The sequence below is a fragment of the Polistes fuscatus genome, unplaced genomic scaffold, assembly GCF_010416935.1.
Source record: "Polistes fuscatus isolate 324 unplaced genomic scaffold, CU_Pfus_HIC Scaffold10, whole genome shotgun sequence".
NCBI lineage: Eukaryota > Metazoa > Arthropoda > Insecta > Hymenoptera > Vespidae > Polistes > Polistes fuscatus.
In genome coordinates, this window is record NW_025112998.1 from 108,783 (window position 1) to 128,983 (window position 20,201).

The 20,201-nt window shown below is 33.1% G+C and overlaps 2 protein-coding genes and 1 long non-coding RNA gene across 3 annotated transcripts; 2 read left to right on the top strand and 1 right to left on the bottom strand.

Moving 5' to 3' along the window:
* Window positions 1-1,127: 1,127 nt before the first annotated feature.
* Window positions 1,128-4,531, bottom strand: LOC122523964. The gene is made up of 5 exons (XR_006305419.1): window positions 4,327-4,531; window positions 4,104-4,226; window positions 2,123-2,313; window positions 1,365-1,458; window positions 1,128-1,271 (listed from the first exon to the last, which is right to left on the bottom strand). It is a non-coding gene; the product is annotated as an uncharacterized LOC122523964 (long non-coding RNA).
* Window positions 4,532-9,076: 4,545 nt separating this feature from the next.
* LOC122525926 (putative uncharacterized protein DDB_G0277255) lies at window positions 9,077-14,851 on the top strand. Its single transcript, XM_043648969.1, has 7 exons — window positions 9,077-9,083; window positions 9,216-9,887; window positions 10,125-10,652; window positions 10,733-10,882; window positions 10,975-13,914; window positions 14,033-14,278; window positions 14,438-14,851. The coding sequence occupies exons 1-7, from the start codon at window positions 9,077-9,079 to the stop codon at window positions 14,674-14,676; spliced, it is 4,782 nt and encodes a 1,593-aa protein (XP_043504904.1). The 3' UTR covers window positions 14,677-14,851.
* Window positions 14,852-16,141: 1,290 nt separating this feature from the next.
* Window positions 16,142-19,283, top strand: LOC122524820 (beta-galactosidase). The gene is made up of 10 exons (XM_043647294.1): window positions 16,142-16,730; window positions 16,829-17,001; window positions 17,082-17,232; window positions 17,298-17,361; window positions 17,440-17,534; window positions 17,599-17,829; window positions 17,904-18,075; window positions 18,141-18,262; window positions 18,339-18,746; window positions 18,815-19,283. Exons 1-10 carry the CDS (start codon window positions 16,635-16,637, stop codon window positions 19,232-19,234), a joined length of 1,932 nt encoding a protein of 643 aa, XP_043503229.1. The 5' UTR covers window positions 16,142-16,634; the 3' UTR covers window positions 19,235-19,283.
* Window positions 19,284-20,201: the final 918 nt, after the last annotated feature.

Consider the following 20,201-nt stretch of genomic DNA (forward strand, 5'->3'; position numbering starts at 1 on the left):
GAGAGAGAAATAGTGCATTATTTGACGCGACAAGTGAATTTTGATCAAACCGACGGAAGTAAACTTTTCGTCAAGATGTTTCGTATATCAAATTTCATAGGAAAATTCATTCCAACGTTGTATCTCACAATTCTATGGGGAAAAAAATATGGTTTAATATTGTTACAACGTAACGATAAGATCATAATAATTATTGATGAAAATATATATAAAAAAATAAAATAACGTATTACATTAAATGGTTAACTCATTTACGAGACGTTTAAATCGGCCAGTGGTCATGGAAGTAGACGTGGGAAAAGAAGTATTGGTTTTAACGCATCGACAGGTAGATAAGGGACCACGTTGGAAAGGTCACGCGCCCAACCATAATGAAAGTCAAACCTCGAGATGATGTTCGCTACATTACCATACCGTTACCGGTCCTCGCGTGGGTTTTCAAGACGAAAAAGGTAATGTCGAACGTGAGAAAAATTCACGATTACTTTATCACCGAACTTTTACCTTGACTTAAGTATTGACTTAACACGATCTACCACCTCCGTAATCTTTCTTTTCATTATATTATTTTCTATTTATTTTTTTCTTTTTTTTCAATACACACCCAATATTCGTATTTACCCAAGGACAACTTCATAACCGAGATTGTCGGAAAGAAATTTAAAAGAAAAAAGAGAGACAGAGAAAAAAGTTGATTTAATATGATCGCGCACGTAGAACGCGAAAAATTGTATTAAACCGAGTCGAATTTCTCTAACGCATCCGGTGAATCACGGTGAATCGATGAGAGAGCGTTATATTTATTTCTAGGCGAGCCGTGAAAAAAAGTCGTCCCGTCCATTCGCGGACGCGGCAAGGCAAGGGAACACAACACGCGCCGCTTGCATCCTGTTGTCGTTCTCGTCGGATTCCGATATATCGAACGCGTATCCATCGCGAATAGAATTCCGGAAACCGTATCCGATACGGGAGGGAATTGTCCGAATTATCGTCGAATCTATTTCCGTAGGGAACAAAAAAAAAGAAAAGAGAAGAAGACGAAAAAAAAAAAGGAAAAGGATGAAATATACGAGAACTCGCTGATAAAATCTGATTGAAATTTTTGGATAAAATAAACAGACGCGAGAGAGAGATGGGGGATATTTATTTCATTTTAATATAAAATTTATTGAAATTCGTCATATCATTTCGATCAAATCTCTTGGCCTCTTTATATCATCACTTTCATTATCGTCGTTCGATTATTTGTCCCACGTGAGGATTTTTAGTATCTGGAACGTGTTGTTGTTGTTAGATATCGTTTACGGGAAGTGCAGGCCTCATTGCACCACTGTGGAAACTAGAAACTCTAAGTAAAAACTAACCCAATATCGATGTCCTCGTACCCCACCTGTTCACAAGTTAATACCTGGAACCCACACCTACGGCTAGATGCTTCCTTCCTCTTTCTAACAGCTCCTAATCATAAAGATTCTTAAATGAATTTAAACCTCTTTCTCTCTCTCTCTCTCTTTCTACCAGGTCATGAACGATCAACATTTATTAGCAAAATTAAATGTTATCTTTCGTTTGACAGAAAGCTTAAAAAAATCTTAACAATTGTGTGATGTAACAAATTTTCAATTGACAATTAACCCTTTGCACTCGAGCGGCGCCGATACGGCGCCCGGCCGATTTCAAGTGTCAACTCAACCAAAACTAATTACAGAGTGTAGTATTTATCAAAGTTTGTTTTTTTCGACATATAAATGAATAAACTGACGATAGTTTATTATTTCTATACGCTTGTTTATTTATAAATGTTTTTAAAGTGTAAAATGTTTTAAACTGTAAAATGTCTACTTAATTTGGCCGAAATTAGAATTTTTTTATATAAATTATATTTTAATTATAATTCTCCCAAGTGAAAGAATTGATTGTAATAGTAAGATTGGAGGGTGAGTTAACAATCGAGTAGTCTTCCTTTCCCCCCTTGCTCCTCTACTTTAAACGATTCTCTCGTGTGGGGAACGACAGGTTGCTTAGACCGGTACAAAAGAAACGATCGTAGGAAGGTCGAGAACTCGGCTCGTAGAGCTCGTCCAAATGGTACGTGAGTTCCAGAAACACACTGACGACTTACCGATTCCTCGTACCGATATCGGAACGGCATAGCAGCAACAGCAACAGTAACAGCAACAGCAACAGCAACAGCAGCTTGCTTGAAATCTTTACCGACTTTGCGGTTGTCCCTTGTCCGGCGGCATGCCGAACACTTCCTGTGTTTTTTTTCTACTGGCCGCGTTGTTTTTAAATGTATCGTTCAATCATAATCTGTAAATTTAAATGATGCATCGATATTACCAAGGATATTATAATATTGTACAACATGGGTTATGGTATACGACCGATAAATTCAAATTTTTTTTCTTATTTTTTTTTTCTTTTTTTATAATTAAACTCTCACAGCAAAAAAGGTTTTCTACTTTCATGGACAACAACGGGGAAGTTGTTAAACCTTATTAACGTTTGGGTCTCTTCCGTGTTGCGCGGGAGGGTAATGTATCAAGTAACCTAGTTGCATGTAATCTAGTTAGTAGTACCTGGTGCACTACTACTACTACTATCCCAGGATAAAATTCACTTGAAACATTTTTATTCGCTTTTCTTTTCTCTTTCCTCCTAGTGTCCGAGCGTGTATCCATCATATTGGATATTAAGTTAGTCGAGAGATCGTACGAAAGGGTTCGTATCGTTAATACGTTATAATTATTCAATTTTTCTTAAAACCATGTTAAAACACGACTTTTACATTGTATTTCATAAAACGAAGATCACTTTAGTTCGTTGGAAATAAACAAAAAAAAAATCGGTTATAAAATTATTTTATTATTTTGCAGAATTGAAAGAAAGAAAAAAAAAGAGATCATCCAAGTGTCGAGTCGAAAGTTGACTTCCATTTATCGTAGTTGGTAACGACCATTATCTATTTAGAAACTTGCTCACGATCGAACGACTGTTTGAAAAATGAATCTCCCTGTCACGATCTATACATAACATAGAATATAGAAAACGTTTGATGATCTATAACGAAAGAATGCAAAGAGGATTGAAATGAAATTTCTTGACCGACCAGAAGAGAATCATTAATTAAAACTAGTCAGTCATTTGATTTGTCTATTTCTAGGTTTCTTACTAACTATAGTTAACTCTTAAATATACAAATTAATTGTTAACGTTAAGGAGAATAATTAAAACTTGTGTGAATTAAAAAAGGGGTTAATCGATATTCAAAAGAAAAAGAAAAAAAAGAAAAAAAAAAAGGTTTAAAAAACAGATCGTACGAATCGACTTATCAACGACGTGACACATCAACGGTGTACCGTTTCTTGGAATAAGAGTAAGGAATAATGTATTATGTTTTTTGCTAGCAATCGTTGATCGGTACGTTCGGTATTTCGTGAAATTTGTCGTCGAAGATCGAAGATCGTGACGCGTGGAATGTACGACTACTGCGTAAAGCTAATCCAATGCACCACGTAGCACGTGCACTGCTGCTGCTGCGTGTTGGATCCGAGAAAACGTGATGGCACGCTATATACGACCTATTTTCAATTATTTTTCATATCTCATTTCAACATCAAAGTTCGATCTCCCGCTGAACGAACGAACGAACGGAAAGAAAATCTTTCGAAAAATAAAACTTCCGTTTTATATTGAAAAATACGCGTTCGAGTAGTTCATAATTTTTTGTTCTTTTCTTTTTGTTTGTTTTAAATTCTAAACCATTCGTCACACGAGACTAAGACGAATTGTTTCACGTTTTTTCCTTTAAATTTGTAAAGTCGGGACGCGTAGCAAGAACGCGTCGCTTTCTTTAAAGGGGAAATTTTGCTATATAACCAAAGATCATACGTTAAATAATTTCACCATTTGAGGGGGGGGAGAGTTGGTCTCAATAACGAAAAGGAAACTTGATTAATTTCGTTCATATTTTGTACACCTATCTCGATTATAAGTATGAGAATCGAACAGATTGATTTATTTTCTTTTTTTTTTTTAATTTTATTTTTAACTCTATAAAATCGGACATTTACATAGGTACAAGCCAAACATTTACTCACCCGATAGAAACTCTCGGAATTACGTAAGCGATTTCTTGACTTTTTACGTTGGTCCGATCTTTCTTCAAGTGTGTTTCCACTTCGTGTAGCATCTGAATACGTTCACGACAAAGCGTGAGGTTGCTACTGCGACAAGAATATTAATGCAGTTTCACGAAGTAAGTATATACATGTATCGTAGCGTAAGTGGGTTCGTAGTGCTCTGTTGAAGAGAGTTACGTACCGAATTCGATGACGATGAAAGTGTCGTGTCACCTGCGATTCCGGGTGCGGTGACCCCATCGATTTTACATACAATTATACTTGATCATTTGAGATTGCGTTAGTAATAGTTGTTACTTACTAATGTTCAATTTTTCTTCGCAAGTTGGAACGGAAGAAGATTTGACTTCGATAATAAAATGAAATTTAAATCGAACCGCGTTAATCCCAACCTATCGGTTTAATAATTGAATATCATAGAGGTTCATTAAAGTGTTTCGTTAATCTACGATCGATTTGGCAATTTTCAACGTGGCTATTTTATGTGACGAGGATGACCTCGCAGAGAATTAGAGCGACGTTACGAAACCCGTCGAACGAGAATCAAAACATTGGCCGGCCATTAACTTCAGAAAGGGTATACGAAGCTGATAGGGCCGGTCCGCCTCGAAATAATTGCTTCGGGATATCGACACTGAGCGGCATACTAATTTCGTTGCGCCTACATGCATGCGCACTTACCTGTAAAATCGACGGTTTATCGATCAACCGAACGAACGAACGAACGAACGAACCAACGACGACATCGAAGAACGGGAGGTGGGTGGATCCTACAACACCAATCGTATCGCAATTTCAACCGATGATGAAATATTTCTATAGATTATCCTTATGACAATATCTAATACGATGATTTCGTATTTTGCGGAAGATTTTAGCAGATGATTCATAATTATTAAACGATAATTGTTAGACATCAATTTGGTGGGAAGGTTGCTTGCTTATCTCGTAAGATCTTTGATAAGTTTGAGTATGAAGTTAGAGATACGTAGAGTAAAGATAGATTCATTCGAGAGTTAAGAGGTTCGAGTTAAAGTTGATTGTGTTCTTGTTGCAAAATCAGATGATCCACCCACGATCGTAATCTCGATGGAAATCTGTCGATTCCCATAAGAAAGGGGAGAGAGGATGAGATACAAGCGTGGCGGCTTTTGGCCTCTCATTACACCAGTACCAACCAACGATAACCGATCGATCTCATATCGGACGCATCTATGTGGAGCACACAGATTGGCTCAATGTTTTTTTCTCCGACGCCGAAAACCGTTTTATATTACCGTCTTCGCGAAATATTCGCGACACTCGATAAAAATACTTTCGGGGGTTCCCACACGTGTTGAAAACCGGAGACCAAAAATATGTTACTTTCTTCGTTGATGGAGTGTAAGACATCAATGTAAAACATCGTACAACTGTTTGCTATAATGATTGTAAGAAAGATATCGTGTACGGTAAATCGAGTCGATTAAGTTACAAAGAATTTTAAAGAAGATGTTGACCTTATACAATTTTCTTTCTTAAATAGTTCTCTCAGCTGAGAGATTTACCTGTACAAGATTTCACGAGCATTAAAAAGTTGGCATAGAACCTCAACAGAGGAAAAAAATTACTAAGTGCATTTAATTGCTAGCTATTTGCTAATTCAAAATTTATAATTGCTAACTTTTTAATGCTGATTTCACGTTTTTAATCTTTTTCAAAAATAAAATCTTATTCCTTTTTTTACATCTTTTAACAATCATTTTTAATATCGCTTAAATTTCAACGAATCGTTGAATTCGAAATTAAGAATATTATTTTCTAAATGAAATTGATCTATCAATAGTATACGAATATTAGAGTTCATATTTGAATTTATAGCGTCATCTATCGATATTCGAATAGAAATCTTTTATATCGACCGTCGGTATATTATCAAGAGATAGGAAGAAACCTTTCGTTGATAACTTATCGACTTACTGACATGATTACAGTCGGTAATTTTATTCTTATTAATTCTTTTTTTTCTTTTCTTTTTTTATTGCTCTTAATGAATAAATACGTTTATTATCGGCAAAAACAATGAGTAAGACATTTGAGATGTTTAAAGATTAAAACACATGTTACTCGTGTATTGATTATATTTTACACGTGCCGTATGATTTTATTATCAGAATATTTTTTTCCGTTATCAAAGATTTAAAGCGTTTTATCAATAAATTTAAAAAATTTCAATTGTCTTACAATTAGAGAGATAAATAGGGAAAAAACTAACACTCGTTAGAGAGTTAAATCTTTTGGTATTTTATCAGTTTCGATAAGAAAAAAGATCTTAAATGTGTAAATATACTGTTGTCTTGCTTACGTCATAACTTATGATGAATAAGCGAAGCATCAGAATTAAAACGTTGCCTAATTTATATTTAACGCGAAACATTATTTATTTCAAAGTAGGAATATAATTTCTTGCATTACCAATATGATTTGGTATCACAAGTAAAATGTTAGTTTTTCTTACAATTTCAAAATACGTAACTTTAACAATAACAAATAAATCTAAAACAAGTAAAATCTTATTTTACAATTAGTATACTACGACGTTTATTATTCAGTTTCTCAGAAAAAGCACATATATATTTATGTACTGATATAAATCCATTGTCAACGGTGGAAAGATTTAGTTATAATTAAATTCTAAAAAGTATTATTAATCGAGACGATCGCAATAATTTCCCGTTATAATTTACAATGATTGATTTATTTATTTTCAGAAACTTTTCTATTGTGTCTTACAAACGTATTAAAAACTTGTCAACGTACTACGATGATATAAAACTTTATACAATTAGAAAAATATAAATAAAATAAAACGTTATCGAGACGATAATATATCTCAACACAAATTACATATAAAAAAGATAAATAAATTCATCCTATATTTCCGATAGAAATAATAAAATCAATATACAATATAAAAATCAAAAAGGAAATAATTTTTTGCGAAAAAACGAAGAGAGAACAATTTGATATAATCCAAGATAAAAAAAAAAAATAATCGAAATATTTTGAATCTGGTGATAATCGGGGGTGAGAAAAGTTAAAAGGTAAGAGGATAGTTTGATACGTTTGAAAGTGAACGCGTTTGAACGAAATCGTGACCGATAGGAGGAGGACGGTCGCATATAGGGCACGGTCCTAGTTGCCCACTTTTACTGTCCTCAATTTCACTCTCCTACATTGGTGGTGGTCGGTCGCGACCGACTTGCCAGTTTCGTTTAGTTTCGTTTCGTTTTCACTTTCGCTGGCCGACGATCGTCCTGACCCGACCTAACAGAGATTTCTATTAACCCGATATACGATCACTGAACAGTTCTCTCACCGAGGAAGCTGTGTATCCTAGGTCAGGATCGCGTTCGCTTTCGCCCGTTGGCCTCACTACCTTGCCCACTTTCGATTTCTATCACTAACGCGTTTTCTAATTTCTAGATATAGATATATATTCACATGTATCTCGTTCAAGGATACTAACATCTATCTTTTCGTACTATTACAGATTTATGAAGAAATTGTTTCTTTTTCTATTTCTTTTCTTTTTTTTTAGGATGTTTGAATTTAATTAATTAAGATATTACAAATTTAAAAAAAAAAAACCAAAGAATCAATATTTTCGATCATGTTTTTAATATATCAATCGATCGACACAAATTATTATTATTTGTAACGTGAATTTTAAATAATATGTATGTAAATCGATTAAATAAAAAAAGAAATGTAATGTTGGTTGCCTAGTGGAAAAATAATCAATAGATTCGTATAATGTGTATATATTTATTACGAAATAATGAAAGTGAGAAAGATAGGGAATATGAGATGTAAAAATGGATATGGAGTAATTTTTATAATTCATAAATTTTATTCTGAAAATATTCGGAACAATTTTATTCATAAAAAGCATGATGTTCGACAGTCAGATTATTAAAAATAAATAAACACTTAAAATTCTTTTATCGAAATTAAATTGTACAAATAAAACATTCTCAACAATTCTTTACTCCTTATTCTTTGATTTTTCTAACTATTAAATGCAATTGGTCAACTCACAATTCTTATTTTTCTTTTGCATCTTCAATCAAAGTTTTATTTTACAAATTTAGGATGATCGAATATATAATAGATCGATCAATTATATCGTACGTGTCATTTATTGCATGATCAATTGATCACGTTTTTGGATGATTTAAAACCGATAGATCATTTGGAATATCGATTCTTCGAGATTTTCTGTATTATCGTCACGTTTATAAATCATGTTATTTCTACGATTAAACACGATTGATTTTCTTAATTCGATATTATACACTATTGATTATTATGAATTATCAATTATCTTGGTCACCGGAACGTGAGATTATTATAACGGATCTGTACGCTAATTTTCATAATGCATAGATTTATCTTATTAGATGGTAAGATGAATATGTAATTTTTCATAGATATTAATGTAAAGTAAATACGGTCTTCGTTTTTTTATTTTTAGATTTCATAATGTTTGACGAAAGATTTTGAAAGATAATGTGAATCATTATACAATGATTTAAAAAAAATAAGAAATTAATTAATGAAAACATGAACATTTTGATTTTACTTTGATGATAAAAATAGTCAACTATTTAACAATGTGTCCCTAAATTTGAGTGACAAACGAATTTCTTTTTTCATGCTTGATAATGACGATTTTTAGAGATGATATTGTGATAATTGAATAATTATTCCGTCATAATAAGTTGAATCATAAGAATAACAGCCGTAAATTTCGTGCTTCTTTGCGGATTGCTGCGATAAGAAATCCCTACTCGATTGCTATATAAACGATTTCCTTCCAATTTGTAAGGACAGTATACGCAAGACATTTTCGGATGAAACTATTCGGATTTTATTCGAATAATATAATCATGAAAGGTAATAATCATTTTTGTAACATTTGTGTCTATCAAAATTTCTGTATCAAAATTCGTGTCAATCATTTCGTGTTAAGAAATGACAATTTATTTATTTGATTTTTCTTATTCTCATTTCTATTGATTCTTCTAGGTGCCGTTGTTATCACTTTGTTATTTGCGTACGCTTTGGGAGCTCCTCATTGGGAACCAAATGTACCATGGGCTAAAGAATTTCAGAATTTTGAGCCAGATAAATACAAAGAAATAGGAGAGAATCTTAAAGACGAGTTTAAGAATCTAGACCTGCAGAAATATGAAGAAATAGGAGCAAATTTGAAAGATAAATTTGAAAAGAAAGTTGACGATTATAAGAATCAATTTGGTGAAGTTGGTACGAATGTAAAAGGAGATCGTGATTTTTTGAAAGAATTTTCGTCATTTGGAGATTTGTCGGGCGATATATTTAATCGACCACATCGTTCGAAGAACATTTACAAGTACGAGAAAGAACAATCCAAGAAGGACAATGATCACGACGATGATGATGCTTCAAAATCGTCAGCTTCTTCAAAATCGTCAGCATCTTCAGAATCGTCAGATTCTTCGGATTCGTCGAATTCGTCGGATTCCTCGAACTCGTCGGGTTCTTCCAGTTCTTCGAACTCTTTCAGTGCTTCAAAACCTTCAGGTTCTTATAGTGTTTCGAGTTCATCCAGTTCTTCCAGTTCCTCGGACTCATCCAGTGCTTCGAATGCTTCGGGTTCTTCCAGTTCTTCGGGATCTTCTAATAATCCCAGCTCTTCCAGCCTTTCCAGTTCTTCAAGTTCAAGTTTCTCCCAGTCGAAGTCTAAGGAAGATGAAGATTCGAAAAATTCGAAGGACACTGAGTCAGATGAAGATTCGAAAAATTCGAAGGACACTGAGTCCGATGAAAATTCGAACAATTCGAAGGACACTGAATCTGACGAAGATCAGGAGAAGAAACAAGAAAAAAACAAGCATCATTATCATCATCATCATCATATTAAACACAATTCTAATACCAATGGTGAAATCAAAGTAAATGAAACATTGATTGGAAATGGGAATGATGTGACAACTGGCAAATTGTCCGACGACGCGTACATCGAACGCTATTTAAAAATATTAAAACAATTATTATCGTCATTGAAGGAGAAATACGGTGAAAATAAAATCGACAAGGAACACGATGAAACGTCATCATCTAAAAGTGAAAAGGAAAGTTCCAATTGCAATAGAACGCTTAATAAGATCGAGGATAAGTCGAACGACGGTAAAAATGATGAAGTAAAGTCAACGATTGTCAAAGATTTGATAGAAAAGAGATCTAACGTTAGCAAGGAAATTTTAGAATGCACACACGCTCGAAGGATATTAATTGTTAGAATATTTAAAGAACTTCGTGAACGTATTCAGCATAAATATGGTAGCAATTCGTATCTGCCAAAACGTGTGAGAGCTGCATTAAACGTTATTAATAAAATCGTAGCAAAAAAATCTCAATCTTATGGTTTAAGTGGATTCTTAAACGTGGATTCACATATCGGAGGTGGTTCAAAAATCACAGGTATAGTAAATATGTTATCAAAATAATTTCATTCCAATTTATATATGTTATTTTATTTCTAACATTATTTTTTATTTTAGGCCATCATCAAGGATTACATTCCTCGTCTAACTCAGAGACGTCTAATGATAATTCTGCTCCAATTTATAAGGACACAAAATTACCATGGTTCAATCCCTCTTTACCTTTTCTTGGACCAGGTCCAGTTATAATTCCACCTAAAACGCACGGTACGAATAATTCGTATTAAATATAATATATCACAAATACACACATCTCCTGTAATTAATAATTTCATAATTGTTACTTATTTTTATTATAGACCAAAGCAGTGCAATCACGAATCCTTCTGAAACGTCATCACACGATATCATCTCGAAAAAGAATAAAATTCATGCTAAAGTACCGTTCGAAGGCACTCATCATTTAATACCAGTGAAACACACAGATAAAGTTGTGCATTATAATCGACCACATTTCCATATTGGTATACCAAACAATCCTATTTTTTCTGGCAATAGTAATGGTTTTACGAGCTCCAATTATTTATCAAAATATATACTACAATCTATACTAAAAAATATTGGCACACAACCACAAGGCAATGATTATATTCACAAATGGAATGGACCGTTACTATTTCCTACTTTGCCATCGGTTGAGAACAATGGAAACCATAACAAGCCCAGTACAAATCATTATTCTAAAGGATTTTCTAATTTTGATGAAATTTTACATTCTACGATAATTGGCAATCAAGGTGCTCACGATATACACGGCATAGTTTCTGGAACTCCATTATTTCCGAATTCTCTATCCTCTACAACTAGTAGTGGTAAGACAGATTTTAATAACAAAAAATCAAATGAAAATGACTATTCAAAAGACAATCAGTCAAAGAACGGACAATCTGTAGATAATCAACAGTCTGTGACACCCATCGGCAACGATAAAACAACATTCTCTACTTCCGGAAATAATAAGAATAGCAAAGATCTACAATCTGAGAATAAAAAACATGATTCGTTTGATACAAATAACGATAATCAATCTGAACAAGATGGAACAGTAATAAATCAAGGAAATGATGTAGATTCAGGTGTATTATTACCTTCAAAAAATGATACAGTAGTATCGAATAATCAAGATTCCAATGATGGAGATAATGGATATAAACCGGATTTAAACGAACCTATTTCGGAATCATCTTACTGGAACGAGAATACTGCAGATACTGTAACGACAACGAAAGAATCATCGCAAGACATTAATGTGTCTGATCATGGATCAAATAATTCAGAAGGGTCCGAAACAGCTAGTAAAACTATAACAAATAACGTCGATGAAAATAATGAAAATATTTCAAGCGGATCGAAATCAGGAAAACAATCGGCTACTGAATCATCTGAATCAGGTTTACCAGTTTCTTCAATTAAGCCAGATGTGCCAGTATCATCAAAAAAACGATACGGACCGATAATAACAATCGAACCAGACTGGCCAGTTATCACAGATAAACCGGAACTACCATTACATACATATAAACCACATTTGCCAAATACGTCGAATAAACCAGACTTGCCAGTTACCACAGATAAACCAGAACTACCAATATATACAAATAGACCAAATTTGCCAAATACGTCGAATAAACCAGACTTATCAGTTTCTTCTAATAAGCCAGATGTGCCAGTATCATCAGAAAAACCATACGAACCGATAATAACAATCGAACCAGACTGGCCAGTTACCACAGATAAACCAGAACTACCATTACATACATATAGACCATATTTGCCAAATACGTCGAATAAACCAGACTTGCCAGTTTCTTCAAATAAGCCAGATGTGCCAGTATCATCAGAAAAACCATACGAACCGATAATAACAAGCAAACCAGACTGGCCAGTTACCACAGATAAACCAGAACTACCAATATATACAAATGGACCACATTTGCCAAATACGTCGAATAAACCAGACTTGCCAGTTTCTTCAAATAAGCCAGATGTGTCAGTATCATCAGAAAAACCATACGGACCGATAATAACAAACAAACCAGACTGGCCAGTTACCACAGATAAACCAGAACTACCAATATATACATATAGACCACATTTGCCAACTTCAACAGATAATTCAAACCACTCAACTTCTACAAATAAACCGCATTTTACTGGATCATCAGAAAAACCTGTTGATACTTCAAATAAACAAGATCAGTCTAATACAAACGATAGTAATAACACTTCAGCATATAATCAAAATGCTGATTTAAATGTTGAATCAAGTTCTATCGTATATGAATCAAATAAAAATACTGAAGATTCTCAAGTTGACATTGATAAGTTACCATTTACATCATATTTACCAAAAGAAAATTCATCAAAACTAGAGCCATCTGAAGATTCATCAAAACTTGAACCATCTGAAGATATCATAAAACCTATTTGTGTATATATAATGGGCAGAAGAGTATGTCTGAACAATCAGACCAATTCTGATTCAAATGCACAAAACACCGAAGAGAATAAAGTGGAGACCTCTGCAACTGGATCATCATCTTCTTCATCAATTGAAAATGATAAGACTACAAGCTATATTAATAATCATACGAATGTAAATAACAATAACAATGTTTTTACATTACCACAATCTTCTGTATCGAACAATGAAGCTGGCCCTTCAACAGTTACCCCATGTTTGCAAGGTCATATTTCAACTTCTAATGCAGATGCAGATGCAGATAATACAAGAAAATCGGACTCGCAATCAACCTCAAGACCAACAGAAACATTCTCCGAGAAAATATTTACGTCAGTACTTATTACTACCCCAAGAACTTATCGTCCAGGATGGAAGAATTTAATTCCAATTTCTGCAATCGATAAAGAGTCTTCCGTAGACGCAAACGAATCCGAATCTTCGTCAACTGTCGGCTCGCAAAATACGCTTGGAACACAAAATGATATAAATTCTGATAATGAGAATGTGAATTCAGGAGTTTACGGAAATCCAAGTAAAACAGTGAAGAAAGAACTTTCAACGGTTGATGATCAATCATCTAATTCTGCCGCTGGCTTTTCACATTCGAGCAACGATTACTCGAAATCTAATAATAATAAAATTTCGACAATTTCATTACTACCCTCCACTTTGTCGGACGAAATAACGCATGGAAGTGACGCTGAAACCGATGGAATAAATGTTAACGATCAATCTGAAAGTGGATCAACGAAATCTAGTAGTTCAGCAAACGTTGGTAAGGAGTCTTCTGAGTCTAAAGGGAATTCTAAGAGTAGTATCTCCTAAATAGCGTAAAGCAACAAATGCTTAATCTACATCTGAATATCTCAAACCAATCAATACTGCTTCTGTAGATGGTCTACAAGATGCTGATGCAGGGATAACAACGGTACGTATTGACACAAACACTGCTCTGGATTCGAACAATGACGGGGATATTAACACTAATCGAGTTATATTACCTACTACGAAATACAAAACGCCTGATATACTTAACGCTGAAGAAAAACAGGTTGGTGATCCCTTAATTCCAAGCGGAGAAGATAATTATGATGGGGTTGTCGACAAACGTAATCTTTATTCTAAATTTACAACAGAAAGTAAGCAGTTTTAAAAGCGCATCTATGTATAATTATCGATTTAGTATGACATAGGAATGTTGATTGATCTCAAAAAAAAAGAAATAAAAAATTATATGAATATTAGTATGTATAATAAATTAATTTTTATGTTCCAATTTATGACATTGTTTTTTGTAGGTACAAGTATAGATGACGGTACAACAGAACAAATTCCCATTACGAGTAGCGTAACTAACATAGAAACAACAAGCATATCTAAAACTTCTGATATAACACCTTCTGATATAACTCCTTCAACTGCAACAATTATTAGATATTCAAACAACGGGACAATTATTAAGACAATTGATATGAACGATACTAATCAAATAATGGAACTTCTTCAAGAGATATACCGTCATTTGGGAACTAATTAAATAATATTCATTTTGTAGTAATTTATTAGGTGAACGTTGTAATTTTATTAGTGCGTCTTGACAGGATAATTGACATTGTTTAAAAAATAATGAATCAATAGTACGAATTTTTATGAGCATCATCGACATACATACATAATTTTAACGTATAGTTCATATATTATTACCTATTATAGAAAGGGATTTACTTAAGTATAATAGAAAAATAATGAAACTTTACATAAGTATAATATCGATGTCTATATTTTATCTCGTTCTTTGATTAAAAAATATATTTATATCAGAATACATGGGTTTATCTATTTATTATATTTTCTTTTTAACCACTGAAGATGTGATTATTTAATCAATTTTTTTTTAATCAAGATTATTTATCCATGAATAATCTTATCGCCGTATTATTGATAGCAAATATTAAAGTGTAAGTCATGCCAATGATTAAATATTTACAATTTATCAACATAATAAAAATAAATACAAAACAAATAAATGACAATAAACAAGTTGTTGCTACGTTAATTAATTGCGCAGATTTCCAAGATAACTAATTGTAAATTAATAATAATAATTTGTTTTTAAACGAACGAAGTTATACGCAGAAGTGTTGAATGGTTATAAATTAACTGCGGGTAGTTAGTTAAGCGTTTGAAATGTGTTGAAATACGTAAACAACATGTGCAAAATATGAAGATATCATAGAACAATTTGCTACGCTATATCAAGGTATGTAAAAGTTGATGAAATACAATATTTAATAAGCATATTTGAAACGTACAACATTAATGGCAATAATTTTATTACCCGGAACTACAATAATTAATAACAGACGTTAGAAATAGATATGATTAATATGAACGATATACACCGACATGTGTGTAAAAAAATACACCTGAAACATATGAAATATGTAAAATCAATGGTATATATTTGAAACCCTTTTTTTTTTTTCTTAAGATTCATTAAAAATATGCATGCCGCAATTTAGTCATCAATTTTGACTAACTTTAAGTGGAACGAGTCGCAGTGAAGTTAACGGTACGTACAAACCTGCCGGTTTTCTGGCGCCATGCTGAAGTACATTAACATAGTGATATCAAATCTTTTAGCATTGTATCGTATTATTTTGTGATAAATTTATTCATTCTCGAATCATTAAATCTACAAATATCCTAGCATCATTGCCCATTAACTTCTGTTAATTATTTAAAAATATCCGTATAAAAATGAAAATAAAATATATTTACAGTATCCTTTAAATCAGATAAGATAAAAAACTAGGAAACACCTGATGAAATAAAATTTATAATAAACAAACGGACATTTTAATGAACGCCGATCGAGGTAAGTGACCATAGCACGTGTTAGGCTAACTATAGTCTACCTCAATATTTTTTTCTCTTTCTCTCTTTCTTTCTCTTTCTATCTTCATTCTGTTAGCATTCATCTAGCGAATGTTAGTCATCAGCAATTCACCGATTAGACTGTACATTGCGTGTTCCATAATCCGTCGCGATATATCGCACAGTATGCTTTAGGTCGAAGCACACGTATTAAGCTTCTTTAGTTGGTGCGAGGAAGTCAGTAGTATCAAGTGGACTGTATTATCATCTATGTATTTGTACGATAAGTGTTAATGATAAGCCGTAAATTGTTATGTGAGTCCAGCAAAATGTTTCAGTGTGTCATTTCGTATTGCTTTTAACTTCATAAAAAAAAGAAAAATAAAAACAAATAATAGATTACAATAACACTATAGAAGAAAGAAAGAAAAAAAAAAGATATATATATATATATACTTATAAGATCGTATTGCGATTGTATGCTGAACTTTAGACATAAACAATTAGAGATACTACTTGTTTGGCCGGTTTCAGTTGAGTATCGTCATTAAAACGAACCGGATCTCGTCGTTCTCTTAGCAACTTGGAGGAAGAACAAAAAGGGCCGCGTCCAGTTGAATGTACATCAGCAAGTTCAACATGTGGAAGGTGTTAGCGTTATTTGCAGCGATCGTTTGCAATACGCTCGGAGAATTGTATCAATTCGAACGAAATGTTTGTGTTTGATATAAACTAAATAAAACAAATAAAATCCGATCGATTTCTGACGAACGTGTTATTTTAATAATATCAAGAATAATGTTCAATTGCAGGATTTGCAGTCAAAATACAGCTTCGAAGTGGATTACACGAATGATCAATTTTTATTAGATGGTAAACCGTTCCGTTATATTTCCGGCAGTTTTCATTATTTTCGTGCGCCTAAAGTATATTGGCGGGATCGTTTGAGAAAATTGAGAGCAGCTGGTTTTAACGCCGTTTCGACGTAAGAATGATAGAAATATTAAATTAACAAGTAGACTACGTATAAATATATATATATATATTTTTTCTTTTTTTTTACAGGTACGTTGAGTGGAGTCTACATCAACCTGAATTTGATGTTTGGAATTGGAGTGGCGATGCAGATCTCATCGAATTTTTAAACATCGCACAAGAGGAGAACCTTTTAGTTTTATTAAGACCCGGACCTTACATTTGCGCGGAAAGAGACTTCGTATGTGAATTATTTTACATCTATTCAAAATCATTCATTTTTGTTCTAACAATTTTCTTTTTTAGGGTGGTTTTCCATATTGGTTATTAACACGTGAACCAAATATAAAATTACGTACCAATGATTTAAGTAAGTAGCCTTTGTTCGTATGTCTACTATAGAATTTGTTTTAATTTTTCTTTTCTTTACTTTTCTTTTCGTCTTTAGGTTACTTAAATTACGTGGAATTGTACTTGAATACTGTGTTAAATAAAGTTAAACCTTATCTAAGAGGAAATGGTGGACCAATTATTATGGTTCAAGTAAGTTACTTAGTATAATATTTTTAGGATAATGATATTCTTATCCGATCCTTTTATGTTTTAGGTGGAAAATGAATATGGAAGTTATGAGGCTTGTGATTCGATATACATGAACAAATTATACGAAATTTTTCAAAAGATAATTGGAAATAAAGCTGTCTTGTATACGACAGATGGAATAATTGATAGAATGATTCGTTGTGGATCAGTGCCTGGTGCATACACCACAATTGATTTTGGTACTGGTTCTAATGTAAATGCTAGTTTCGAACTTATGAGACATTATCAAGCTAAAGTAAATATTCTTACAATCGTTAATTGTCGATAACAATTAGACAATTAGTTTACTGATTGAAATAATCGTTTTAGGGGCCATTGGTGAACTCCGAGTTTTATCCTGGATGGTTGACTCATTGGGAAGAACCATTTCAAAAAGTTTCGGCTAACGCTGTTAAAAATAAATTAGACGAAATGTTGGCGATTGGTGCTTCGGTTAACGTATACATGTTTTACGGTGGCACGAATTTTGGATTTACTTCAGGTTAGTATATTAATATAATTTGTTACCACTTATTTTCATTTATCTAATCTTATTTAATAATTTAGGAGCTAATGGCGATACCAAAACGTTTAGTCCGCAATTAACTTCCTACGATTATGATGCACCATTGACCGAGGCTGGTGATCCAACGGACAAATATTTTCAAATAAGAAATGTTATATCAAAGGTAGAATATTTTGTAGAAACGAATAATCAATTACGATATTTAATACTTGTCATATTTTAACTGTTTTTTTTTTTAGTATCTTCCGTTGCCAAATATATCCATACCTACGACATCACCTAAAGGTGATTATGGTCCAGTATTATTGGAACCTGTACTTGAATTATTTGAACCATCATCCAGAGAATTGTTTGGGTCTCCTTTATTACAATCATCCGAGACAAAGACTTTTGAACAATTAGGATTACCACACTGGTTAGTCTTATACGAAACTAACATACCATCCAATGTTCAAGATCCAATGGTATTAAATACAATAACAAAAGACAGAGCATTGGTATACGTCGATGATCAACTCGCTGGAACTTTAAGTCGTACCAAGAATATCAATTCTTTATCTTTAACGAGTCCATATTCCCAACGTTTGAAAATACTCGTAGAAAATCAAGGACATCTGAATTATGGCAACCAAATTCATGATTTCAAGGTATTTAACAATTTAAATCGCGCTCGATATCACGTGGATATTATTATCATAATTTTTATTATGTACAGGGTATTTTTAACGTTAGCATCAGTGGAATTCCCCTGTCAATGTGGAATATAACAGGATTTCGGCTCAACAATTTGAATGGATTAAATAGTTTTAATACTAAAACAATTGAAAGTGGTATCCTTCGAAACGGACCGGTGATCTTGCGTTCTTATTTCCACATAACTGGCCTACCATTGGACACTTATTTAGACACTACAGGTTGGGGTAAAGGTGTAGCATACGTAAACGGTTATAACCTTGGTAGATATTGGCCTCTGGCTGGTCCACAAATGACGCTTTACGTACCTGCACCATTTTTAAATTCCGGTCAAAACGTACTAGAAGTATTAGAATTAGAGTATCTACCGAGTACGAGAAAAATGAGATTTCAGAATGTACCCAATTTAGGTTCAGCATATATACACGATGAAAATAACTAATCTAGGATAAATTTGAAAATTTTGTTAAATAAAATATATGAATGAACAAGTTTTCTCCACATTTTATATACCCATATAATAAAAGAAGACCTTTTGTGTTGCTTTTTGTTAAGAAAGACCCTTTGTTCAAGTCCCATTGTTCCGATGTGTCCCAGCAACACATTTTATTTTCAAAATCCTACAATATAATCATACTATCCCTTCTTTTTTTCGTTTTAACGTTTTTTTCCAATGTTTTCAAAAAAGTACCTTCAGGTACGCATATTTACTAACTTTCTCTTCCCTCGAAAATGGCCGTCAAAATCTATTTGTTAGGCTTTCTAAATTCAAGGATATTGAAGAATACCTTAGCATGCTTAAAATGAACAATAGTTTTTTTCCAAATGTTCGATGCTAAACTATAGGATAGACACTATCCTTACACATGTTAGTAATAAAAAAATGTTTAATTTTCCTCAGGCATACCTTCCTTTAATTTCTTCGAATTTATAATAACAAAGGTTGAAATACAAAGAAATTTTTTTATTAACAAATGCCAACGTTCAAAAGAATAAGTCTATTTTAAAAGAGAAAACGCTGGTTTATGCTTTGAACGTTGGTGAAATCGATCGACAATGATAGTGCTGTAATATACATAGATAGCACGTACCTGGCACATTGCTGTTTGTAGGACGATGAAGGAGCATTTTATAAAGATCCGAAGGAGACTTCAATAGCGTTAATATCCTTCGGTGGGTGACAAACGAGGGAAGGGCACCGCGGGACATCCGGTGTCCTGATGCTATACGACGAATTATCTCACTTCCGGTTGAATATTTGTGAAAAATTACCGATATCGTGACGACGCATTACTCCCTTCGTCAATAAAAAAAAAAAAAAAAAAACTTCCATTTCGGAGAGTAATTAAGGGCTATGCGATCTTTTCTCAGCCCTTCGTTCTATGAATTAATTCATATTATATACGATA